The sequence below is a fragment of the Liolophura sinensis genome, chromosome 1, assembly GCF_032854445.1.
Source record: "Liolophura sinensis isolate JHLJ2023 chromosome 1, CUHK_Ljap_v2, whole genome shotgun sequence".
In the NCBI taxonomy this organism is placed as follows: domain Eukaryota; kingdom Metazoa; phylum Mollusca; class Polyplacophora; order Chitonida; family Chitonidae; genus Liolophura; species Liolophura sinensis.
The window spans coordinates 30,767,466-30,795,154 of record NC_088295.1 but is presented as its reverse complement, the minus strand read 5'-3'; the positions used below and the strand labels follow the sequence as shown (position 1 = coordinate 30,795,154).

The window sequence follows — 27,689 nt, the reverse complement described above, 5'->3', positions numbered from 1 at the left end:
AATCCACAAAGTCAAGTTTATTCAGGTCAAAAGAACTTCAGTAAAATGCTTAGTTTATGGATGCAGAAGTTGAAATTTGAATGGATTTATCTGAATATCAGAACTGAATAGGTGATGATAATTTCAAGCGATAAACTTGACAAAATCAAGTCAAACTGGCCCTGTGGACTTGTTCATATTCTAATCATCACACATTTATAATAAACCTCCTTTTGGAAATAACCACGGAAAAACCAACTTGTGGTTATGGGCTATTTTAATTTTAAAATTCAGGCGAATAATGGTACATGTTCAGTGGTAAAAATTTATATTTTAGTAAAATGTATTCGCTTGTAAAGACATGCTATTTCATTTATCTAAAATTCGAAGTCTTCTGCATTTGGCTTTCTCCTGTCTAAAGGTTTGTTTGTCTTCTTACAGTCACATGAACCATGTGATTTATTACATGACTTCAGTACTGTGCTCTCATTAGCTGAACCATTTATTGTTGCCTCTTCTTCCATCTTTGCTAGCTGCAACAGATAGGGTGAGATATGTTACAGACTTAGTAATTAGAGATGTTGGAATGATTGATGGGTCCATACAATACAGGGGGATACATTTAAACTTAAATCAGAAATCAATGTCAATGCTCGCTGGCTCAAAACGACTACCAGGCCCTGGAGGGTCATGAAATAGCTGATTATTTCTGTACCTGAAGTTCCTCCGACGAAATTGCCGGTAGAGATGATCGGGGATAATGATCAGCCATAATAATGAATATTGCACACTTTAAATTGAGTAGGTTTAAGTGCTTCTACATTTTATTAGCCCCACGTGTCTCGAGACTTTTTTAATTTCATAGATATCCTACCTTCCTCCTCTCTCGACTTGGTTTTCCAATACCCAACCTGGAAAAGTATATCAGTCAAGGTTAATACGTTCACTGTTAGTACATGTACACAAAACACCCACATCAGCAAAGATTTCACCATACTTGGAATTCATTCATTTGACAAAATATATTTGACTAAACACTTTCATATCGATGTACAAGCTAACACCAGTCCGTTTTATTGGGGAAACATCATGACCATCACAAAATTTTATTTGCTAATCTTTAATATTTCTTCATCCAAAATCATTGATAATTTAATAGTATGTGTACATGTCCATGGCTTTATCTTTGTATCTCCAATAAGGTCAAGTATAACTTCACTAAACTTTTGTGCCAATGCTGCCATCTTCCATCACAATCTAACCAGCAATCTATAAAGGGGCATAACTGTGTGAAATCTGATCTGAGCAAGGCACTACAGAATGCCTTCCATGATAATTAAGGAGCTGGAATGTTGAGGCTGTATTGTGAAAGTGGACAACCCCACAGACAAGCATAAGCATGACCATGACAATAGGCCTGCGGATAATGGCTGAGCACTGAGGGTCAGCAGGGGATACTGACCTGGGCAAACCTTTGTTCAGTCCCTCAAGTAACACACAGGCCTTACAGACAGGATTACTGGAAATGTAGCCACAGCTTTTACATGTGCCTAAGAAAGATAAACACAGACTATCACACACTGTGTGGACGGGTGAGAGAATGCACAGTGGAGTGAGCGACTGAGTGGACATCTGAGTGAAGTAAATGAATAGCCAGTTGTGTGAGTGTTTGAGTAACTGAGTGAGTGGGTATTTGAGTGATGAAGTCAATAAATGGACAGTTGTGTCAGTCTTCCAGTGATTGAATAAGTGGGTATATGAGTGATGAAATAAATGAATGGAAAGCTGTGTGAGTGTTTGAGTGATGTAATTAATGGAAAAAATTATTACAAGTAGTTTAATAATTAAGTGGATGGAAGTTTGAACCAGTTGACAGTGCGGTGAAGAAGAGAATGAGAACTAGATAGTACAGCGACAAAGTGAACACATGGACAGCTGAATGAGGAGGTAAATGAATGGGTGGATCAATGATGAACTAAATAATAATGTATAGATATGTGATGAAGTAACAGAATGAATAGTTGAATGATAAAGTATATCAATCTATAGTTCAGTGATGAAGTGAATGAATAGATGAAGGCGTGAACAAGTACATGTAGTCCAGCAGGTGAATACACATGATAATGAAAGACACTGGTTTTTTCTATGCAAGCTAAAAAAAAAAAAAAAAAAAAATCAATCCTGCATATGATACAGTAACAAGTTTAAATATTTCAATTTTCTGTTTTCTTGACATTTACATGAATTTTCGGAAATTTCTATTTATTATAATGCTAATGAATTTAATCAATTCATTACCGCAACATATTCCAAAAACTTTAAGGATTTTAAGCGAGGCATATATGACAGAAATATGAAATGTTCTCCTTCAGTCATGGCTGGGAAATGGATTTATTATTATAATTATTTTTCATTACCTTGGACAGGCATCTTCACCTCTTTCTTGAAAGACAGGCTTTCCCCCGAATGAATAATGTCTGAATGGGATATAATTATAGTTTAAAGATCTGGATTATGTCTTACATGCTACAATGAATTTAATAGGATTAAACTTTTTTTTTAAATTCTTTAAACTTTTCAACTCCTAATCGCACTATTAATTCAACAAACTTTTCATTTAATTATACTCAATGTAGCTCCTGATTTCCTCCCACCATAATGTTTACTACTGGTGTATAAGTGAAATATTCTTGGGTATGGCACAGAACTCCAATCAAATAAACAAATAAATAAATACCAACATGAGACACACTGAGATAAATTATAAAATAGAATTCTAAAATGACCGAATGAAACAAAGTATGTTACCCAGATCTAAAACCTAGCTGCAATAAACCATTCAGTTTAATACTCCATCTGATACTCATTGCTCAAACTTCCCTACCCCCCCACCCCCGTCACCCCACCCAAAAAAAGTCAAGACCTTTAACATTATAAAATTTGATAAGCTAGTAATCATGTAGAAATTTACGTATGTATGTACTATATGTGTCACACGGAGACATGTACCTGTTTATTTGCTGTATTATACCCATGGCACATGAAGGCATGGCGATCAGACTATTCAGCTGTGCATCTGTCTACAACCATCCTCTGTTCTCTTGTCAAAATCACCCAACCAAATGTTCTACCACTGTTTATTTATTTATTTAATCTGATTTGTGTTTAACAACATACTCAAGAATATGTCACTACCACGCAGACGGCCAGCATTGTGGTAGGAGGTGTTCTACAATTACACCTCTCTCGCATTACAACATGCCTCATTACAGCACATACTTTAGTGTGACAAGGTCAAAAACAAAAACAAAAAAGAAATTTTTTCACACATTTGTTACCTGTACATATCTTTAAAACATTCAGTGAACTGTCAGACTTTGTTATTAAAGTCCTGCTTCGCTATCATGCAATTATTCCATGAAAACCAATATATCATGTTGATTTGGGCTGACAGATCATAATATCCAACATTCCATTACGCTTGTTTCTAGATCCCTTGATATCAGAAGATATCAAACTTCAAACAACATACTTCCCTCAAGACAGGGTAGGCAGATTTGTCCCCCAACAACAGTACTGTAATAAGTGAGAGGTGTACTTCCGTAGCTATGGTTAAAATCACCTCACAGGGAGATGTGATTTTGAATGCTTGTACTATTTTTGGCAGAGTTATGGCCCTTCACAGCTAAAATGACTAGCAACCTGCCATGATGATAAGCCATATGTTGATGGCTCTGTTAAAAAAAGCTAAGAAGTAAATTGTTATTTCATCTAAAGAACATACACTAAACATCGCCTGTCTCCTGGCACACCACAGGCCTGAACCCATTCAACACTCACCTATTATAGCACTGGGTCTTATAGCCTCAAGATCTTTTATATAGGTCCTGGCATGGCCTCTGAAATATACACACAATATGAAGTCAACAATGTTAACTTATTCTCCACCACTGATTTATTTAACACAAATATAGTAACTAATGCATAATGAAAATTTTCACAAAACTTACAAAAATACATGACACTAAATCCTAATCACATAAATAATTTTTCTGTCTAAATTACAAAAAAAAAAAGCTTAAAATGAGAAATAAACTTTATTTCTGCCTAAATTAGTACTGGAGACTGTTTCGGCCCAAATTAGTACTGGATTTAATTTTCATCCAAATAAATATCTTGGTTTGTCTACTGTATATGTAGGTTATAAATATATATTAAAGGAATGACGGAAATTTGATTTAGGTTCTCTAACACCAGGGCAGTTATTGGCCTTACCTTCATGTATATGTTACACTGCAAAAAAGACGTTACTCTGAAGTGATATATATATATACTTGAACTTTAAACTAAAATTCACAAAAGTCCTCATAGTGATGCATACTCTGCCAGGATAATTTCTGCCAAAGTTTGCACCAGATTAGTTTTTACTGGTCCTACAAATATATACATATATATTTCCTAACATTCTGAATTTGTTAATTCAAAATACTATCAAATCCATCTTAGGACAAAATTAAAAATGAAATACCAACCACTTACCTATAAGCATTTGGAGAGTATATACATTCTGTTGAAAAATAATCCAACTTCTTAAAATATGCATACCTGAAAAAAAAAATACAATCACAATGAGACCCCGGGAAATTTCAGTGGACAAAGGCACAAAGGTTACAGAGGAAGTGCCATACACAGTTAACTTTTAGAACTTTATTTCTGATGGAAGTTAAATATTTTCTTATTACCTCAAATTAGAAACACTCTTGTTCGCCTAAAATGCATCAAAACCTACCCCCCAACATTTGTAATCATCAATGAAAAACCTTTACGCCAACTTGATTACAGAAAACTCACATGACAATTTCCTTCTCATATGTGTATTTGAATGGTTTACATCTGGGCAAGGCTCCGTCCGTACCCTGCAACACCGCAGCTTTTGTCAGCTTATTTACATTTACATGTTTTATCACAAAGATCTTTGCAGCAAAATAAGTATATCACACAATGCAACTTTTCTGCCAGAAGATTAAATATTAAAAAAAACATTATTTTATATGAAACATTTATACAACACAAACTGTAAGGCTATGGATATATTTGAGTTAAAAAGACAACAAATAATATAGCCTTAGTTACCATACATTTTCATAATTTCATACATTACCAGCTTTAATGTATATATATATATATATATATATATATATATATATATATATGTAAAGTACTTACTGTAGTTATGGCTGTACATCTTCTCAGTCGTGCTATGTCACCCCTTAACACTGAAAACCAGAAATGACCAGTCAACATTAGCTGGCGATGGATACAAGAAAGACTAATGATGCTTAGTAAAGTGAGTGATACTAAAGCAGGTAAACTGTACAATTTTGGACTCTCGATAAACAAAATTTTTTGAATGAATGAATGAGTATTGCTCAACCCACGTCGCCAATATTTCAGTCATATCGTGACTTTTATTTTATATCATGACAGTAAACCAAGATTTTGTAAGTTTATTCAATACTGAATAATAAGGCAGACTCAATCAAAATCCCACACACATGTGTATTTGTCAGATATGGTTGAATATTTCTGGATGACTACAAAGCCTAACCAATAGATAATACTATACTTACCATTCATAATGACTGTTTCTGCTATGTCATCAGCATTGTGTCCTGAGAGCAACAAAGCTTAAATATGTTACTGAATTACAAATACTTAACAAAGGTATTCTCCACCAGGTATTATTACAAGGTAGAAGAAACAAGGCATTCAGAGAATACTGGCAACTTGCCTGATTAAGCAGTTTGTAAAACTGCGTAATACTCAAGTCATGTGACACATTCAAATCTTGACCTCTAAACCAAAATAAAAAGCTGAATGACGCTGCCCTACACAGATATTATCCTCTAATTATACCTCTTCTTGCCTTTAAATCTACAAGAAAGACCAAAATTATTATATTGTCACAACTATGGCTGTTTATCGTAGGTGTAAGGATTGCAGAGCAGTGACTTCGTATGTTATGGAGTTGTAAATCATTGTGATGGTAAAAGACACTGTGAGGAGTATGTGCTTACTTTACCACAGAGGTCTGTGCGAACTGCATTTGGTAATCTATGTACTAAGGGAGGCAACTGCAACCCCGTGAATGGCTGAGCAAAATGTTGAGCTATAAGGTAAAAGACGTCCTTGGTCTTTGAAATGCAAATCACTACAGACTGTGTGCTATCTGTGTTCTGTGGACAGTCACTGCAACCCTATGATTGGCCCAAAACTTTAACCAAACTGAACACTGCCACCACCACCATTTGATCCCCCTCTCACAATACCTCTCTTTACTTCGTAATGTGAGCCAAAAAATGCATTTGTGTCCTGTCTGGAAATGGTGAAGGTATGTTCATCTAGATCCTGATTACCTCCAAAATATAATGGATGGTGCATAATTCTGTCCCTAAGTTTCTCACACAGACAAGTAAATAAATGACAGCAAAAGACTAACCTCCTTTGTGGAGGGAAAAATAGACAAAATTAAAATGTAACATGATTAACTTTTATATTATTAATACCTGTGATAATCTTGTCCACTTTGAGCAGCATGGCCCCTCGGTCCAAGGCCTGGCGTCTAAAAACACCACAGAAAGTACCTTAAATTAAATGAAAAAGTCAAGAAATAACGACAGGAGGTATAAATAACCATTACATCACACAATGAAACGCTCAAGAAATGCTGATGTAAGCTTTTATTTTTCTCTGGCAGTAAACTAACATGTTTAATCAGTGTTTACACTTGAGATTCCAACTCTGACCTTCTCAAAGAAAATTCTATCGGTTATTTCTAAGGGGAGATAATCTGTCCAAATTACAACGCAACTGCAAAGGACGCTACATTGAGGTTCTTAAATAGTCTTATAAATTTAAGAGAAAGTTTGTCCTTAAATTAGTATAACTTTTAACAAGTGTAACTATGGTAATTTAGAAAACCAACTCCTTGCACTAATTCCTGTGTTTGCTATTTAACAGAAGTAAGGCCTACAACAAAAAGCAACCCTCTCAATACCTAATGATAATAGTTTGCGGAGCAAAACCTTTAATTATAAAAAGTTGGTTATACAATTTTAAAACAATACATATATAAGTTCATTATTTAATAAGAAACAACAGAACTTACAGTTGTTTTTCAATCCAACTTGTTTTACAATGGCATCCATACTCCACCCATATAATTCCTGAAATGACAAAAAAAAAAAAAAATACTTTATACAGTTATCTCCCTTGATCCACATGCCTTTATCTGGCTTGTAGACTTTTGTGCACACATGTATACTTATATCAGAAAAAGTGAAACTCCTGTGATTTTATACAACTAAACTTCTCTATATAACACAAGACAGGAAATAGACATATGCAACTTGTACTGTATAAAGTTGTGAGAATAGAATATACCTATATTTTCCAACAAGATACATTAACACCTACCTCATAAGAGACTATTTTTAAAGGGAGGTCATACTGTTGCTGGTTTCTTTTGACGGTCTGAAAAGGAAGAAAAACCAAATACACATCAAATTTAATGTACATATAAATTTTCACATACATATTATATATATATAAATATAAATTTATACAATATCCCCTAAATACCAACTGACAATTTCAACTTACGAACTGTACCATAAACTGGTTTCTGATGAAGCCATCATCATTCAAACTTTCACTAGTGTATATACAATGGTTTTGTTTCTTCAGTCAAATTGCCCTTCACATCTTGCACATTTATGTACAATAATGTTTAATTTCCGCGTACTGATGTACACTACAGAATGTTTATGGTAAGATACCTCGAGGGAATCGTCCCTGTATCCCGTGATGCCCTCATCCACAGACAGCAACACCAGCTTTATTCCGTAGTCATGCCTCTCATTCAGTAGCTTCATCACATAGGCCAGCACTGTCGAGTCTTAAACAAAAACAAAGTCACTTTTTATTTCATTTATTACACAAAATTTAACAGAAGAAAATCTGAAATAATGACTTCATTATAGAACAGACACTGTGAGCCAAGTATGTTTATTTTTTAATGTATTATCAAACAGTCTTGACTGAAATTGATACTGAAATCATTTTGTGATATATTGGTGACCAACTGTACCCTGGAGACTTCTATGTAAATGTAGTTGTACTGTAATGATCTATTGATTTCACTGGTGTTCAAGCCATGGAACTTGGAGGAAACTACGGTCTTTTTCCACTAACCAGTCAAATCCTGACATGGTACAGTACACCATATGTCTTGTAGAGTGAGCATGTGTGACCGCATGTATTCTGGTTGTCAGAGCCTGTCCATCATACATGTCACCTGTCACTCATTACAACCTGTAAATCACTAAGTACTGTGAAGTTGCAGACATGCCTCCCACATTTTCTACTAAGTTCTTGTTGCACTGATCTGTAAATTACAAGATAACCTCCAGAATTTAAATCTTTTCTGCACTTGTTTGAATATGTAATAATACAAGTCATTGTATTGTAATGATTTGTTGTGTTATCAACATTTGTTGTGTTACAGGTCACAGCACAGTGGAGAAGAAATCCTCACACTAATCCCTCCATCTTGGAAGGATCTGTATGTACCACACAGAATGTATTAAGTATTAACTGATCTCGTTAACCTCCTCACCTTTGCCACCAGACGCACCCACGGCCACGACCTCTCCTCGAGTGAACAGGTTACCTGTCACGATGGTGTGGTGAATTTCCTCCTCAAACGCATGGTAAAAACAATCCTTACACATAACATCTCCCTGTACCATAGAGAAAATCCTGCTGTCAGAAACGTGTGCGATGTAAACAAGAGAAAAGCGTAAATATCATCCATATCCAGGTATTGTAACAGCTAGGTTCTATGATCTATATGTATGCTATAGTATGTGTACGGCATCTTTCCATTCATCCTGTATTCTGTCAATGGCATAATTCAATGTGCTGAGCGAAATCTCATCATTTTGTCAGAGTTTGTTTGTTTGTAGCATCTCCCCCATTCACTCAAAATGCACAAACATTAAGAAGACAATATTGTTAATGTATTAAACCTGCTATGAACACAATTGTTTAAACTGACCAGTTCAAAACAGCAAAGATGAAACAAATAAACCACATCTTTTGTGTGAATTTTATTTCCATACCTCAAAATTAGCAAAAATGAAAAACCTGCAATAATGTGCTCAACTCAAGCAATGCGCTGTGAGAGGTCTGTAATTGAGAAAACAGTCACGCTTCAACAGAACCAACACATTAGCAGAGGAAAAGAATTGATGCCTTAAACGCGGTAAACCTAAAAGAAAATCAGACGTTTTCAGGCAGATGTCCCCATTAAGCTGTTTTAAATCCAATAAAATACATGCTCCAAGAATAGCCCCCTACAGCTAAACACGGGGCAAAAACAAACTGCCATTGACACGCAAGGAGAAAACTGAAATGCCTCTTCTTTTCAAGAAAAAGGGCACAGAGAAAACATGGGCTGTAAAACAAAATGACAAATGATAGCTGAAATGTGGATGGTGTAATAAAACTCGCAAAGCTGAGAGAGTTGTGAAGCATTTAGAGTAAATACAGGCCTTATCCACCGGATAGCTCTATAAAACACAACAATGGGACAAATTGAATTAGCAGCCTGCTCACAACAGTGGTGTGACAACAGGCCTCATTTATCTTTGAACAACAAATTGGATTTTATGCTTTCCCACCTTTCAGCTGCATTTGTCCAGGGCATTTAAAATTACAAATATCAGGGGTGGCCCTACCGGGGTGTACATTTCCCCAAGCGGCTGGGCGAGGGCTCTAATTATCCCAGCAGGGGGCGGAGGGAGAGCAGACGGAGGGCTACGCAATCCTCTGCTTCCTGCCTAGCCTTTCATTTTTTACGACATTGTTGTGGTGAAGGGACCAGGGAGGGAGACTGGGCACAAGCTTGGAGCGGCTGTACCATTGTTAGAAGCAAGCTTTCTCCAGGTCACAACCAGATTAGAGATGTCAAATCGCGGCAGATACCTGCCTGTCGGTGCCCTGATAAACATCTTGTCACTTGTGCGAACATCTATACCCTGTTCACTTTCCCCATTCAGACTGGCTAGGGCAGGTGAGGCCTAGGCCACTGGGCCTTCCTTCCTAACCTGCAATTACTGCAGTTAGATCAGTTTCTGGCATCCATTCTATCCAGCCACAAATCTAACCTCATGAACTTCTGTGAGTTGAAATGCCTGGAAGTAAAACTTAACGCGTACCCATACATACAGGATGACACGCTAAAACCCGCCAAAAAAACGCATCACAGGATGCTGTATCAAACACACTCCTGGCACACTGAAGCAGAAATTCTCATGGTAGACAAAAGCTGTCATATTTTTCCTCTGAAACCCAAACATATACATGACAATGGTTTAAAAATAATTCTTTAATTCAAGTTGGCATCCTTTATTCATAATTCTGTTTGATGAAAATAGATTGAGAGACATGTTTGCAGTAAGGACACCAAAGATCTTGAATGTAGGAGACACATGAATGCAAAACTTTAGCTCAACAGATATGAACTGAAATCAACGGAACATCCCCCTCGTGATAAAGTAAGCTCAATTTATGGCAGTACTTTTTGAGATACCACCCCTAAAATTTACTTCAACACTGATTCTAATACACAATACACTAAGTCATGAATGTTGTAATTTACATTAATTACTATAAATCTGCTCATCACTATGGGGATATCCCCCTGGTGTTATTGTACTCTGCATAAAAGCAACCTCAGCTCAATACTTGCAGCCCTTTTAAGATACCATCCTATAAACATTTACTTTATACAGATGGGGAAAAGATAACATAGTGTCAGCAAACAAGACTCCGAAAACTACATTCCCATCCTATCTTCACTTAGTTTACCTTAAAATAAATAAAATGTTAATATGTACATGTACTTGAATTCTGTGGTGGACCTTATTATTTATTTATTTATTTGATTGGTGTTTTACGCCGTACTCGTATAAGTGAAAGAATATTTCACTTATACGACGGCGGCCAGCATTATGGTGGATGGAAACCAGGCACAGCCCGGGGGAAACCCACGACCATCCGCAGGTTGCTGACAGACCTTCCCACTTACGTCCGGAGAGGAAACCAGCATGAGCTGGACTTGAACTCACAGCGACCGCATTGGTCAGAGGCTCCTGAGTCATTACACTACGCTAGTGCCCTAACCAACTGAGCCACGAAGGCCCCCGAGGTGGACCTTATAGATCCCACTGTAAATACTTGAAGTCTATGGTGGGCCTTATAGATCATATTGTAAGTACTTGAATTCTATGGTGGGCCTTATAGATCATATTGTAAATACTTGAATTCTATGAGTGGGCCTTATAGATCATATTGTAAGTACTTGAATTCTATGGTGGGCCTTATAGATCATATTGTAAATACTTGAATTCTATGGTGGGCCTTATAGATCATATTGTAAGTACTTGAATTCTATGGTGGGCCTTATAGATCATACTGTAAGTACTTGAAGTCTATGGTGGACCTTATAGATCATATTGTAAATACCTAATTCTATGGTGGGCTTTATAGATCATATTGTAAGTACTTGAAGTCTATGGTGGACCTTATAGATCATATTGTAAATACTTGAATTCTATGGTGGACCTTATAGATCATATTGTAAATACCTAATTCTATGGTGGGCTTTATAGATCATATTGTAAGTACTTGAAGTCTATGGTGGACCTTATAGATCATATTGTAAATACTTGAAGTCTATGGTGGACCTTATAGATCATATTGTAAATACCTAATTCTATGGTGGGCTTTATAGATCATATTGTAAGTACTTGAAGTCTATGGTGGACCTTATAGATCATATTGTAAATATTTGAATTCTATGGTGGGCCTTATGGATCATATTGTAAATACTGGATTCTATGGTTTGCCTTATGGATTCTATTGTAAATAGTTGATTTCTATGGTGGGCCTTACAGATCAATTTGTAAATACTTGATTTCTATGGTGAGCCAAACAGATCATATTGTACATACTGAATTCTATGGTGGGCCTAATAGATCATATTGTAAATACTGAATTCTATGGTGGACCCTATGGATGATATTGTAAAAACTTGAATTCCACTGTAGACCTTGCAGATCCCATTGTAAATAATTGAATTTAATAGTCTGCCTGACTGATACATTTGTTGTGGGAAATACTTAAAATATCAAGAAATTAATTAGTTTACTCCAGTGTCCAATTTCCTCATGAATATGAACAAGCCATTCCACCATTAAATATCGTTTTTGGGATGCTATAGATTGTTTGCGATGTTCATCATAAAATTTCAAACATTTTAATTCATCTTATTCAGAAATTAATAAAAATAAAACACAGCAATTTTAAATGTAGTTTTCTATGCATTGGTGCTTACTTAGTAAAACTAATTTTATTTCTCTTTTGACAGAGTCATAGTGTTTCAACAGCACTTGTTTGTCAATCCATACCCGAAGGGTGAAAGTTAGGGAGATTATGTGGGAGGTGTGGCTAACAACTGGCTGCAGGCATCATGGCTTTGTTAACCAGCACTAGAACCTGTTTGGTGTTAGCGGCTTAACCATCCAGTCTACAGAAGTGGGTGAGATTTGGTGCACCACCCCCTTCTAGGTTGATGAGAGATTAGGGACAGGTACAGGTAATCAGGGCCTATTATCCTAACACATCAAGCTGTCCCCATCTGTCAGGACTAGATCAAGCTGTTCACTCCCAACACCACACATTCTGACAATGACTTTACCCACCCACAACAAGCACAATGGAGTGTGAAATATGGCTGCCAGAAATATCACTTTTAACATGAAAGTGGGCCCGGGCACCCCCTCCCCCCCCCCAAATATAATAAAAACATCAAAATTTTTAAAAACGTAGGTTCAAATCATAAAAAAAGATGAGCCATGAGCTTCTCATGCTTCAACCAATGCCTAAATTTCCAGTATTACATATCTATCCTCATAATCTTTATATATTCATGAAGAGCAGAGATACGTTTATACAATGTTCATTTTCTATTTTTTATGTATACATACATGTATTAAACAAAAAAAACTTGATGCCAAACATGTAAGATTACCATAGCAACCTGTTGCATTTCTGACTCAATAGGTAACCTTTAATTATAAACTTCTGTAAACTGACATTCTCACCCTTTTACAGTCTTCAAATTGTAAACAGAAAAATTAACTGTACATACATAGTATTCAACAACCTACTTCTAAAAATGTGCATATCAACATGATTTGAGATTTCCTATCCATACCAAAAATCATTCTCCTTGAAACAAAAATCATTTCAAAACATGAAGACTTTAGAAAAAATACATATACATGTGGTATTCAAACACAAAATGTCTGTATCATAACAAAGTGTACAAAGGTACTTTAAAAATCAAAAATTGTTCTGCTTTTGTTTCCAAACTCTCAATATTCTGGTAGGAAAGTAAACCACACAACTGCAAAAATGTACAGCTTACTCATCAAAATCTGATGTCCAGTTAGAATGACTCCACACCACTGTGTCGGCCATCTTGTCACCTTATTCCATCATGGCTGGTTGCCGAGGAAGCATTGTCTACATCTTGTGATCATCATTTAAAGGCCATTATTCCCTAATTAGATAGTGCTGAGTGTAAAAAAAGCTTGAACGGACAAATTTCCAGTCAGATGTTTCCTGCTTGGGGCTAACTGGGAAGTAAAGCGGTGGAAAAGAGGGAGGTTGAACAGCTCTGTTAACACAACCATTGTTGTCAGCTCTCTCACCACAGGGTTTCCTTAGCCTCTCTACCTCTCCATCAGAACTATCTATTAACCTTAATAACAACCCCTACATCTGTCCAACTTTTCACACACCACTTTTCTTCTTACACCCTAATCCATCTTAACAAAACAAAAACTCATTCATTGCCAACTACTTCTTAAAATAACAGAGAAACACCCTCTTCTTTCTTGTCTCTTCCCATGTACATGTATAATGTATTTACTTATTTACTTTGAACTGCATGAAAAATAATGTCCAAGAAACATAAAAAGCTTGGACCAGAACAGTACTTTTAAAAAAACACAGCTTTTGAATTAAACGTTATACAGTTCAGGGAGTCCTGTACCTCTCAAGTCACCAAGAAAAAAAACACACTTCTTAGATATTTAAAGCATGCTGAAACAGGAAAAAAGAATGCACTTCTGAAACTATTACATACATTTATTTCTGTATCATACTTTCTTTTTCTAAAAAGCCATAGCCATTTCTGAAAACTTTTTCTGCAGGTTTTCCGGTACTTTTGTTTTTAAGAAAAACATAGTGCCTATAGCTAACCTTATAGGGTGTAAAACCCTAAAAGCCAAAGGGCTTTTTGAGCAAATCTAAATATTCCTCATGATGAAAAAAAGCATTATATTTGACTTGCTTTAAGTTAATGATGTCCTAAAGTTTTTGTATTTTTTCTTTATATTACAACACATTAAAGCTGGACAAAAAACACAGAACAGAGTTATTTTTCTGCCTTGTGCACACAGACTATAGAGAGTAGGCGTTTGACACAGCAATTGACAGGAGAACTGAGGGCTGAAGTGGGGAGTGATATTGTGAACACCTCTTAACTAAGGCAGGTGAGAAAGCTGGGGCCACATTCTATACCCCAACAACTCCACCCGTCAGCTATTGCTCCTAACAGAGGGCGCTCTGCAGGGTGCCAATTCTCTGTGTATTTGTCTGCCTAGCTCCCAAAATGCTTTCTTCCAGAGAACTGATTGGATTTTGTCAACGCTGAATTAACTTGTGAAGGCTGTACCACGGTGCAGTGATGACAAACCACAACAGAGGGGTGAAGGCCACATCAGTTTGTGGGCTTGTCCACAGCCTGGCCTGGCCAGCCATACTCGGTTCCTCCTTTGCCTACCCTCTTCTACCCCTCATGCCCTGTTAACCCCCAAAAGTTAACAGTTGTCAAAAGGTGTCTCAATGGAGAGGAGTTAGCAATCCACTTGGGCTAGCCCTGTCCACTTGATGAGATATCCCATCAGATTATGACAAAGCCCTCACCCTGAGGCAAGAGCTACACCCCAGGGCTACCCTGTCTCAATTAGACCTCTTCACTCTAATTAGGACTGCGGTTTTGTTTGGGCCGCAGGACTGAGTCCCTTCGCAGATCTCCCCCGAAACAATCAAGGTTGAGAAAATATCAGCTATAAAGATGGTCACACCAAGTCTTAGTCAAGCACAAAACCTTGGCATATGGACAAACCTGTTTGTGTGTGGTGACAGCGGAGAAAGCAATGGATAAACATGTTAGTCTCTGATAACAATAGCCACCAGCAGAATCCTGTAGCCAGAGGACCATGGGGGTGGAGACATCCTAGAGGCTACCCCACCCATAAACCACACCTGAAAACATTCCCACATATCTATCCCCATGTCCAGATCATTAACTACCAGCATCATTTGGTGAAAATTATTTTTACTGACGCAATAAGGAGCCACATAGAACTCACAGATTTTAGCATTGTGAACGACAGAGAAAATCTTCCACTCAGGAAAGGATAGCCAGATATGTTTTGCATTTTTCATCACCAATAAATAGACATCATACAGGCACCAATAACTATATGCATGATACAAGTAATATCAACCTTGGCACCTCTACCTACACATATAATATAGCAATCTGTGTATTTCTTTGAATCATGTTTTACACTGCTCCCCAAAATAGACTTAATGTAGCAATATTACAGAAGTAGAAAGGACATAGTTATACTATACAGGGGCCATATCTAGGGCCATTTTATTTCGAGCAAAAATATAAGCTTAATACTGAAATTAATCAGTAAATTCAACGAAAATGTGTTTACCACTAAAAAGTTACAAATATCTTTTATTCCCAGACTTTAATGTTCCTAGAAAGAACCCCTCTGATCTACATTTTATAAAATTTCTTTATGCAATGTCACAATGTTCCCTTTAAAGATTAGAAGCAGAGCCTTCAATTTTTTGTATAGATTTTGTATCAATTTATGTAAATGCTGCCTTCCTGTAGTAATGTTATTACTCTACTAAAATTTCATGTACAATGTTCTCGTCAAAACTGAATTTCAGATTTCTTTATCCCTCAAATTTCAGTTCAGAAAGACAAATAATGAGTTTCATTATAATAATCTTAAACTGTTTATCAGAGCATTTAAATGTATATAACATCTTCAATGCTGGCAAGGTTTTTTTGTAACATGTAATCTGAAAGAAATAATGCATTTTTTGCTTTGTATTTGTCAATAAATTATTCACAGACCAAATAGACATTTCTTTATACAAAAAGTAGTTTATGATGTCTTATTATGTACATGAAAAATTGAGATGACTTTGGTGGCCTAATGGTTAGTCTTTCTGCCTTCGGAAGCTCGCTTGGTGCTCAGAACTGAAGGGTTGGAGCAAAGAAACAGGACTGAATGGTCCGGTGTCAGTATAATGTGACCGGGTGGGGTGTCATGTCTGGTATCTTCAGCACTATACTCCAGTGGCGGCAGCACTTTGGACTCGCACTGCCACAGGAGGGCAAGAATATGTCCATATACCTAATGACACATCGTCGTAATATGACTGAAAAATTGTGAAGTATGATGTTAAAGCACAAGTATACATACATACATACGCACATGAAAAATTAACAAACTTTGTACATGCAAACATCCTGAACAGACTATACAATTCCTGGCTTAAAACATTAATGTAGGTGCAACGGTAGCCCAACAAAGAATCAAATAACCCCTAATCACTCAGCTATTCACTACCTATTATAGTACCACACGTAAAACTGGAACTGATAAGGCTTATCATGCAATAAACATAATGTGCATCTAGCAGACAGAAGTCTGACTAGAGTTAGAAATGCTTCTCTGTCAATTTCTAGGACACATGAAGTGCAGGTTCAAAACACACCTTGGACAGGGAATTAGCCGATTCTCCCCCGCTCACCCGTCACACATCTGTAAATACCTCATCCACCTTGTGGGGCATCGGCCATGAAGATTAACATCATTATGGTTGTTATTAATCATTAGTATTGAGTAATCAGTACCTGTCAATCTGTGTAGTAGTAAAGGTAAAATAGAAGATTCTTACATTCAGCAATCTCTCATTATATACAATTAAGAATATGTTTTAATATTTATTTATTTATTTGTTAATTTATTAAACCGTTGTTTAATTTCATAAATTTGTTATGACATGACACTTACAGGTTATTGTTGAAATCTTAGATGATCTTCTACAGTGAGACTAATGATCACCATCTCATACCTCTGAGATCAAAGTGACCCATTATGTTTGTATAATGCAACAGTGTCATGCCTTTTGTTGTTGTCTGATGTTTAAACCTGATTATCTCCCCTGTTTAAAATGGTCATCATGTCAGCTGTAATCTGACAATGTCAACATAATTTAAGTCTTGTGAGATCGGCACTTTTAAAACACTGAGGCTGACTTGTCGTACAAGTAAGTTAGTGATGTAAGAACACAGGAAACACAAAACTTCAACTGATTTGTTCTACACGGTTATCAAACTGTAATAAAATTGTGCTTGTTAAAGTCATAACAGTTACCTTCTGACAAAAGATTTATTTATTTACATGTATTTGATTAGTGTTTTATAATAGAATATTTCACTTATAGAATGGTGGCCAGCATAATGTTGGGAGGAAACCGGACAGAGCCTGGGGGAATCCATGATCATCCACAGGTTGGTGTCAAACCTTCCCAAGGATGGCTGTAGAGGAAGCCAGCATGAGCTGGACTTTAACCGATAGATACCGCATTGGTGAGAGGCTCCTGTGTGACTGTGCCGTGCTGGCATGCTAACCCCTCCACCACGGAGGCTCTCAACCGATGTGAAGTGCATATTCTTTGATAAATTGGCATGCCAAAACAACTAAGATTCAACAACTATCAAATTTATACATAGAAAACTGGGGACTTTGAAACTATCAAATTTAGGCCAATTGGTATGTAGCCATGGATCAGTAAAGTGCAGACATATACTACGACATCAACAAATAGCAGAGATGAGTAAAAAGCACTGTAATTCTTCAACCTTTTGGCATGTTTTCAAGGCGTTTATTCTAGCATACTGTGAAGGCATTATTCTGTGTTGACTGATAAAATTATTCTTTCTCTGAGGCACTGAAACAGGTCAATCCAACCAATGTAGTTTTGCCTCCAAAATCAAATTCAATATGTGCATAAACTGCATTGAAAGTAGCACTTTCATATGAAAAGAAGTTCAGGAATTATGGTACTGGTAGTTTAGATGCATTAGTTGTCTTTCAGACACAAAAGACACACACTGTGAATTAAAAGAAAAGTCTGGTGTTACACAACAAATTTTACTTGAGATTTCAGAATGACAGCCAGACAATCACATCTGTAGAGGTGATAGTACAGGGTGGCTAAGAGTTTGACTAGGAAGAGCTAAGCTGGTTTTTCACTGTAAATTCACTGATGGCATCATTTCTGGAAATTCTGGACTATTGATAGAAAATATATAATAAAATAGAGTGGTTTTTGAGAGATATAAAAAAAAACCGCCTCAAAATGAAAAAAAAAACAAAACATTTTGCCATAGCTATCTTCATCACCTTTAAAACCATAATATTTGTTACAGATTATGTGCATTCTTCAAAAATATGGGATAATTTTGTCAGCACAGCACAGTAAATTGAAAAGATAGTATTCAAGAATGAGTAATGGAAATAGGTGTTTGAAATTCAAGGAATTTGAACAATTTAGTTGGCTATAATATTTAGAGAATCCATAAAGTTTGCTTTCATTGTGTCTCCAAACCGTTAGATAAAAGTCATTGCAGAGATCTATTTTCAACAATTTTTGATCCTTACCCATCGAGGAAGTTAAAGATCTAGTCCTAGATTGCTCTGACTTTAGGTTTGGCAAAATACTGTTTGATCAACGATGGCCCCAAACCAACATCAGAAAACACTTCATGTAACAACCTGACGCAGTTACCTGCCCTTGGTCACTATGTCAAGGCTTGCAGCTCGAGCAGGCCTTTTTAAACACAGCCAAAGATCTTAGGCCTTGGACATAACTAATTGATGTCATGTTTTTGATAAATAGACAGACAAAAATATATGGAACATGTAAAACTACTAACTCTACATAGGTCTATCTTTGCTAACATTCCGGTAGAGCTATACAATGTTCTATTTAATTTTCCTGTCTTAGTGCAAGAGTTCGCATCTCAGACACTTGTCTTTAATTATTCTGCAAAAGAACAGACCTGGACAAATATTCATGCTACAATTTCAGCAGCCTCACCTTTATTCCTTAGCATCGCCCAATGTTAACATGAAACCAACCTATAATGGTGACCATGTCCTATATGTAAACAATGACAAGCGACTTTTGTACTTATATATGTAGAATTTAGACCTGTTAAAATGTTTGCAGAACTTGGTGACTTTTGACCACACAGGTGGACCTTTTTTTTTCTCAACTAATAGTTGTCATCTGTGTAAGTGAAATATTACAGCAGTTGGATGCTTCAAAATGAACTATATTATGGCACCTTCTGTAGGAAGTCTCCACACATGGGAGACGACAATGTTTACACTCATGACTGCCATCATGAGGGATGCTAAGGAATAAAAGTCCCTCCGAAATTGTGTGGGCGGCAGAACTCTGGCAATAATCGAACAAAAAGGAAATAGAATGTTGCATAATTTTACCGCAGTGTTGGCAAAGATATAGCTGTGTAGAGCTGTGTGACTGCAAACTTCAAGCTGTGCAACCGTGAGACAAAATTTGGTCAAACCGAACGTCACAGGAATCTTGGAATAGAAAAGGTTCCGGAACTGTTGAAAACAGACAGCGACGTTTAATTTAAATGAACTACCATAACCATATATCACTGCTATTTTTGCGACTCGAACAATACAAGTCACTATGGATTTACCTACGATTTCGTCATCTTTCCCTTTTAACAACGTGTTGTTGTTGTATTTGTGCACCACTCCATACGCCAAAAGTGTGATTGGGAGTTGGTTTAACAGTTTTAACACTGGTGATGACTTTGGGTATATCTTACTTGTCTTTGAAGGGTCTACTTACTGTTTTGGGTCGTTTCAGAACAGCTGATCCGTCGCAAAGACAACATTTTACAGGCATTTTCTTTCTTGACAACTGCTTTCTGGGCACGTGAAAATAAACAACATACCGAGGGATTTTATAAAACAGAATCTCATTGGATAATTTTCGCTGCTCATCCAATGAAATGTCGTGTTCTTTAACTTTCATTCCTCCCTATTTTAAAGAGCAACATGCCGATGAAGGGGGATAACTCTCCAAGATATTTTCCATGAACATTTGCCGTCCGATCTTCAATGCTTGACACCCCTCTTCGAGCTTCAAGATTGCGTGTTTAATACATCTGTTACATTTAGGATTGTTCGATCGTCAGGTAAATTTAAATATTTGCACATTTGTTGGCAAGCAATGTACAAATCAACTCAATAACCGATAATTCAACGCGCTGTGTCAGTTATCGGCTGTCTGCGATAATTTGGACAGTCCAAACACGTGGGCCTAACCCACTCTTACATAGGCCAACCATACACCAATAGCATATATATGCTCACGTTTAGCGTAGTTATGCAAACAAATTTAAAATAGTGACAGAATTGGGTTTCGAATGAGGCCCGTCCAGCGTTTTGGAACAGAAACATGTCTAACAGGAACTACATGTCCTATATAGAAGGCTAGGCTCTTTAAGCCTGTGTATGGTCTATATGTAGGCCTACTATCAGTAGCCTATCCGTATCTGGGCACAAAGGCGATAGTCAAGTTTTATGATAATGTAATGCATTGATAAAGAAATATATAGAAATAGCAATACAAGATTTTAAGGCAGACATCTCGTCCTCTCCCCTCATTAAGCTCTTTTCTACCGATGATTCAAAAATAAAATCAAATAAATATCAAGGGAGGTTTGTGGATGGTCGTGGCTTTCCTCCGCTATAATGCTAACCGCCGTGGTCAGAGTGAAATATCAATCAAATTAGTGATTCAATACAGTTAATAAATAAAATAAAACAAATGTTCAGTGATTATATCCATGTTTATGAGTTTGGGCTGCTGCTCTAAAGGTCCAGCATAGCCAGTTAATATAACTCACGTGTATGACAGTAGAATTTACAAATGACCGCTCAAAACCAAAGGCCAGCATGTCCATTTAATATAGCTCACTTGTAAACCTACTTCCTCCAGGGAAGAACATCTGTTTGTCCAGGAGGACGAATATTACTTATTTAGTTATTATACTGGTTTTAAGGAAGAACATCACTTTTATACTTAATTTCGTCCTCAATGTAACGACTATGAAACCACGACATGCATGACATGAATTTCTCTTTCAACATAATGTCATTTTAATGCACACATACTATATAACATGTTCTCAATTAAAGGACAAAGAACTGTATTGAGGTTTGAATTTATAAAATCGCCATGTAGACATTTTCCACGCCATCGTCAGATCATAGACAGAAAAGTTCACCTGATACTCATCGTGCATTAACGCGCCTTGGAGCTGATGAAATAATTAGGATAAATTACCAAATGTGTGGTCAAGCGTTGCTTTTCTAAGATAGTTGGAAAATAATAATACTGGAGCCGAGGCACCACTAAATGTAAGTTTTCATACACTTTCGACCTACATGCCGGGATCTTTGTCAAGTGTGAATCGAATCGTTTGTACTTTGATTTGTTTGCACTTTGATTCGTTCCCCGTTCTTTACGGTACTCGCATCGCTGTATACGAGTACCTCTTTATAGATTGGGGCGTACATAATACAGTGCCTGTAAATGATTGAGTCTCTCTAAGTGAACCATTTAGCAACGGTATCCCGCTCAGCTTCCAACCACTCGTAAAACTGCCGATATGCTTATCTGTGCGTAGTTTTTGGAACTGAAAACTCAATGGGCTCCAAAATTATTTGTAAAAATGAAAACATATGTTCGTATAATTGGATCACCCAGCTCACTGACAAAGCTTCAAAACTGTTTTGTGTAGGGGTATACACATCTTATCTGTCCTATACCTACAGAACCCCGTGGAGCCATTCGCCTTGTCATGAACATAGTCTTTAGACTCGCTAAACTCCTACGCGATCGGCTTGAAATATTTTTTGGACATCAGTTATCTGTGAAGTTTTTGCACACAATGGTAAGTGATGGTTCTCCTCAGTCACGGTATGGTAACTGGCTATTGTCCCACTCCCAAGCTCGCCACTTCTAGTCCTTGATTTGACATCAGCACACATCACCAATGAGGGGATTATGTAGCATTACAAAGGTAGTGCAGGGATTGTCAGCTAAGTCTATCGTACAAGAGGCTATATATATAAAGGTGTATAAGCGGTGAATCTGGATGCCTCTTGACAGCCACACGCCGCTGTTAGCCACACGTGCCACTGTCACGTGTCCAATAACAAATCTTTGTGTATCACCTAATTCCTTGCCTTGTTAGCAAGCACAGTTTTACCCACATGGTTAGGGCAATATGAACACGTGTGATTCATGTTGAGAAAACTGGACCATAACATGTGTGAGTTGTTTAAACCAAAGCACGTGTCTGGTATTTGAACACCCGTATGTTGCTTAAACCATAACATGCGTCTGTTGTTTAAGTTCGTAGCGAAATACTGACCAATCATACATGGACATCGAATCTATTTAATATACTGAACTGGCTATTAACTCATTGTTTGTAACTTATGCTGACAAAGACATAAAACTATTTTGGTTTATCCATAACGGATTTTTTTCAAACACTATTTGGCATGTGTTAGTAAATATACCTCTAGTCTAGTAAAATATTTGTTTTAAAATTGGATTTGTGCACCACCTTCCTACAAACTTCTCTTTTTATATCACACCAAAGATCAGAGGATATTTCTATGCGGATAAACCGATGGAAATCGGTATTCATAGAGCACAAAAAGAATAAACAGTGAAGGTTTACGAACGACTGAAATCACAATGAGCAAACCTTTATAAGAATTATACCACTTTATTTTTTCTTAAAGTTTCGTAAGTTTTCTTAAGTTAAAGTTTTGATAAGTTAAAAAAAAAGTATATATATATATCAGAAAACTTCGTACTTATAGGCAGAGTTGTTTAAGGGAAATGCCAAGTCTGCTCAAGCAGTTTGTTCCGGCCCTTGAACAACGCATGAAAGGAAAGAGGCGGTCCTGGCGAGTAAAGTCCCTTAATTTCCTTTCTATCCGTTTTGGCGGCCTCTATTCAGATAGCTGGAACACTGTTGGGGACAATCTGATTGGTCGACATCCACTGGGCGTGAACTTCTCTCAATATAAGCTCCACCCTCTCGCGTGAGCTGAACACTTTGACTGGAGAGTTCAGGTATATAGTTCTATGCATCAAACACACTTGGTCATTTATGTCTTGCAAGGAAACATCTTCAGATTGCTGATCTTCAGACTGTAAACTTTGAGGTTAAAAGTTGCACTTCGTAGTTCATTCCCGAATTAGGAATATTGCCAAATACAGAATCATGGATGAGAAGCAGTTTACAGAAATTATCAATGTTACTGACTTGGACAGTGTGTCGTCAACTGATGAAACGGAGTCTTTGGATATGGATGAGTGCAGAAGTGATTCCAGTTCACCAACTAGGCAGCTTACTGGGAAGATAAAGAAAAAGGGAGTTTTGGCCAGCAAATGTATGAACGAAAGGGAACTTCAAGAACTTCGCCTGAAAATCAACAGCCGTGAACGCCGTCGAATGCATGACTTGAACTCCGCCTTGGACGGCCTCCGAGAAGTGATGCCATATGCCCATGGTCCATCTGTACGAAAACTGTCCAAAATCGCTACTTTGTTACTGGCGAAGAACTACATTCTGATGTTGAACAGCTCTCTAGATGAAATGAAGAAACTGGTGAGTGATGTGTACCAGACCCATCCTGCCCGACGCTCCGGGGGTACCCCGTCCGTAAACATCCCGTCCGTCCATCGGCCCAGTCCCACCGGTCAGCGCCCGGCCCACGCACAGTTGCCAGTGTTGCCGTCAGTTCCACATTTATCATCTTTACTACCTCACGCAGCCGTACCAAGAGTAAGCCCGGCACCTTCATCCCCACCGGATCACCGCCTCCCGAACGGGTTGCCCGACCCTCGTGTTTCACCACCCGTGGGTGTTTCCAGTAGCAAAGACGTTTCTGCTCATTCTGTGATTTCTATGGCATCCTCAGCACTGTCATCTCACGACCGTCACACCATGTACAGTCGCTGGGCTGGTCCGTGTACATGCAGCCAATGCGCCTTGGATTCTTTACGGGTGTCCTACTCCACACTTCATCCCAAATACCCAGCAGCGCCAGTTCTGAGGAAGTAAAACGGTCTTATTGGAATTCTGCATGACACGGAACTCTGTGGCCTTATAGACAAATTCTGGGCTTTGACTTTCCTTCGAATGTTTTGAGAATTGGTTCTTGAACTTCCCATTCGCCACCCAAAACTGTGTTAACGCCAAGTTTTAAGAAGAAAGCTATATTACTCTAAGTTTCGTGACAACTGCACTTTACAGCGAAGAGAGAATGTTCATGTTATGCACAGAGACTATGCACAAACTATGCTTCCATATTTTGTTAGACACGTATTTGAACTTTTGTGATACAGCAAAATATTGCATACAGGAAAAGTATTTCATTGTTTGAATTCAGTATTTTATACCTGACGTTAGTATGCAGTCGAGGCAGATCTGTGGAAATATTTCGAATTCAACTGTATAACAATTTTTCTACTATGGCTTTTTTGTTTTTATCTCAAGTTTGATTTTCTTTTTTTAAAACAACTGATATGGTGTAGGAATTTGATGTGTACAGAGGCGATACGGTAATGTATATGTTGAACAGTTAGCAGGCTTGTACCCTGCACATCATTCGTGTGCCACAAGCTGAAGTATTAGGCCTATATATGTTCAGTAGAACGAATAAGACCAGTCACAATGTTAAGATATTTACGCTTTAACTGCGAATATCAGCGACGTTTATTTACTACGCTCTATTTTACCCGATAGAATTAATGTGGTTGTAATGCACAGGGACAAATGGGCTATTAGATAAATCCGTGTATATTCTATACCCGCAGTTTTTTGTTGAGACCCACAATGTTGACTCCGATCTATTGTACCATTGGCTTGTTAACTCGAACTGTTCTACTCCACTGCTGCTGTACAGTGGTTTTAACCAGTAGGGAGTGTAATGTTCACACTCTGTTTCTATAGGTCCTGAATACGTCCACTGAAGTGGAATAATTACTGGTTAGAAGCCGACTGAAGAGGCAGGTGCCAGATCTCTTCTAAACCGGGAAAGCCTTTAATATTTCCAGATATTGTACATTTGATGGCGGCATATGCCACTATGATCTTATTCAATAAATAATGTAAACTTCACTCAGAAGACTTCTCTAGCGTGATAGCTTAATACGAGAGGACGCCCTGTATATTATCTGAAATAGTATTTCTATAACATTCATTGTTATTGTGCCACTGGATTCAATGCTCAATTTTCTCGCGGTTGTAAAGTTGTTCCACGAGTGCCTTCGCTTGTTACATGAGCCATAAATCTATGTCCTCCACCGTTCAGATAAAAGAAACATTTGTTGCGGGTATTTTTTCAGAATGTTTTGGAAATTATATTGAAAAATATGTATGATAATAAATGTCATTTTATCCATTGATAAAATTTGTGCCTTTCATTGCGTTTTTTGATGCGATCACCGGTTTTGTCCTTGTATGTATTCTTTCCGTATTGTACATAGTCCCAGGTATCACTTATTACGGAATGAAAAAGTGTGCAGCAAAGATCAATCGATTTGCGGTTAGTCTGCGCTTAATATCTTGAAGGCTGGTAAAACATGCTAAGAAAGTTTGACATCAGCGTGTCCTGACCCAGCGAAATTGTGCAAATCTGTGTGAAATTAAGCGACAATATCCAGGGACGCTTCTTAATTGTATATTTCTGTCTTGACAAACTGAACACAGATTTCTCGGCTGAAAAACATACTCCTAATATTCTCCCTACGGGATAGATTAAATATTATAGTTTTCTCAAATTGCTCTCGTCGAGCCTTTTTTCGTTGTCTTTGTTATAAAGGCGAAAATCTGTTTTTTTTTCTATTGTGCGTTATCGGTATATATCTATATAACAGCTGCCATGTGGACAACGCGTATAAACATGCTGTTTTACGTTCTGTCCGAAGTTAGCTGCAGTGGCTATAAAACATGGAGGATCGGAAATCACTCCTGGTTTATGGTGGGAAGCCTTTGTGGATAATTACAGACCAGCACCCCCCGGAAGTGCTTTACTTTGCCATGTTTGAACAAAGTAGAGGTGCCCCGTCCACAATAAGATATGTGTGATGTGACACAAACAGGTGTGAAGATTAGGCCCCTCACGCTAAGATGTCCATCTGTTCTTATATGGTTGTGTGCGAATACAAAGTTTATACCAGACATATAGACAAACGGCATCTGTCAACTGGGATTCAATATATTATTCCCAATGTGTAACTTTTGCAAGTCATGTGATGTGCAAACATGTATATAATCTTCTCTGGCGCTCTGTCCAATTCCGCTTTTACAGTATATAAGGTATGTATATGCATCGTGTTGAACACAATCACCACGCGGGATATGTCAACAGGTGAACTTTAAAACTTGCATAGTACACGTTGTCGATATTAATTAGATTTAGAGCCCAAATAATTCTTCTAAAACTGCACGTTGTCTGTTTCTTTTTACATGATAAGAATATAATTCTCTTGTAAATAAATATGGCGCTCCGCTTCACGATTGTGTCTTATTCCGCTTAAATAGGGCTAGGAGCCTTTTATCCACCGTGCTGAATAAGATCGCCACGTTGTGTATATGAACAGTTGCAATGAAAGCTCGACTGAGAGTAATATTTTATCATCGACAGCTTTTATATGCTTGCATGGTACACAGTTTGAATTCTGACTTTACTCAATGGCCTATAACAGGCCTTGCGTCTTTCCAGCATCATTGGAAACTGTTGACTGCTTCTCTTTTTGCACAGTTTCGTCCTAAATTCGTATTTTATGTACTTTTTAAAAATTCTTTGTGTTTGTGTTAATCGTTGTTTTGGTAATTGGTCCTGCGATTATTGACCTGGAGGCTGGAGCATCCATCTTGTTTGACGGCTGGTATACGAATGCCTGTTTCGACGCATGGATTTATTCAATAATTTCTTAGCTTACATACATACTTTGTTAGTTGTTTGGTTTTTTCTGTTGAACGATGTTTTTGGGTAAAATGATCTTGCGATTATGGATCTGAGATTTGTATTATGGTTCACGATTGGTAGGCCAATTATTTTTTATTTATTTATTCATTCATTTATTTGATTAGTGCTGAACACATATATTCGACTGCAGTTAAGTTTATGGATGGAAAGCGGAGTGCCCAGAGTATGGAAAAAAAACTATGTTCACCACCTGACAAACCGTAGCAGCATTCGCCTCATAAGGTGATAGCATGGTTAGCTGCAGAGAGAGAGCGTTAAGCGTCTTGGTCTCCCCACCCCCCA

The 27,689-nt window shown here is 37.4% G+C and overlaps 2 protein-coding genes across 4 annotated transcripts; one reads left to right on the top strand and one right to left on the bottom strand.

Moving 5' to 3' along the window:
• Nucleotides 1-3: 3 nt before the first annotated feature.
• LOC135479212 (cytoplasmic tRNA 2-thiolation protein 1-like) lies at nt 4-20,257 on the bottom strand. Of its 3 annotated transcripts, none has more exons than XM_064759008.1 (15): nt 20,170-20,257; nt 8,657-8,780; nt 7,818-7,936; nt 7,456-7,512; nt 7,148-7,205; nt 6,546-6,623; nt 5,610-5,651; nt 5,206-5,255; nt 4,831-4,895; nt 4,519-4,584; nt 3,820-3,878; nt 2,397-2,456; nt 1,442-1,529; nt 854-890; nt 4-512 (listed from the first exon to the last, which is right to left on the bottom strand). In XM_064759008.1, the coding sequence occupies exons 1-15, from the start codon at nt 20,224-20,226 to the stop codon at nt 357-359; spliced, it is 1,116 nt and encodes a 371-aa protein (XP_064615078.1). In that variant the 5' UTR covers nt 20,227-20,257; the 3' UTR covers nt 4-356. The 3 variants fall into 3 exon arrangements, with proteins under 3 accessions (XP_064615078.1, XP_064615094.1, XP_064615086.1); XM_064759024.1 differs by lacking the exon at nt 20,170-20,257 and adding an exon at nt 18,939-18,957; XM_064759016.1 differs by lacking the exon at nt 20,170-20,257 and adding an exon at nt 16,987-17,155.
• Nucleotides 20,258-23,364: 3,107 nt separating this feature from the next.
• Nucleotides 23,365-24,475, top strand: LOC135476706 (oligodendrocyte transcription factor 2-like). The gene has a single exon (XM_064756857.1). It carries the CDS (start codon nt 23,633-23,635, stop codon nt 24,473-24,475), a length of 843 nt encoding a protein of 280 aa, XP_064612927.1. The 5' UTR covers nt 23,365-23,632.
• Nucleotides 24,476-27,689: the final 3,214 nt, after the last annotated feature.

Excerpts from the sequence above, each read along its gene's own strand:
- LOC135479212 (XM_064759008.1), bottom strand. The coding sequence starts at position 20,226 with ATGCCTGTAAAATGTTGTCTTTGCGACGGATCAGCTGTTCTGAAACGA. Across the intron at positions 7,206-7,455 it reads TAAAAATAGTCTCTTATGAG|GAATTATATGGGTGGAGTAT; the intron begins GTAGGTGTTAAT and ends TTGTCATTTCAG. Across the intron at positions 3,879-4,518 it reads TACTCTCCAAATGCTTATAG|AGGCCATGCCAGGACCTATA; the intron begins GTAAGTGGTTGG and ends TGTATATTTCAG.
- LOC135476706 (XM_064756857.1), top strand. The coding sequence starts at position 23,633 with ATGGATGAGAAGCAGTTTACAGAAATTATCAATGTTACTGACTTGGAC.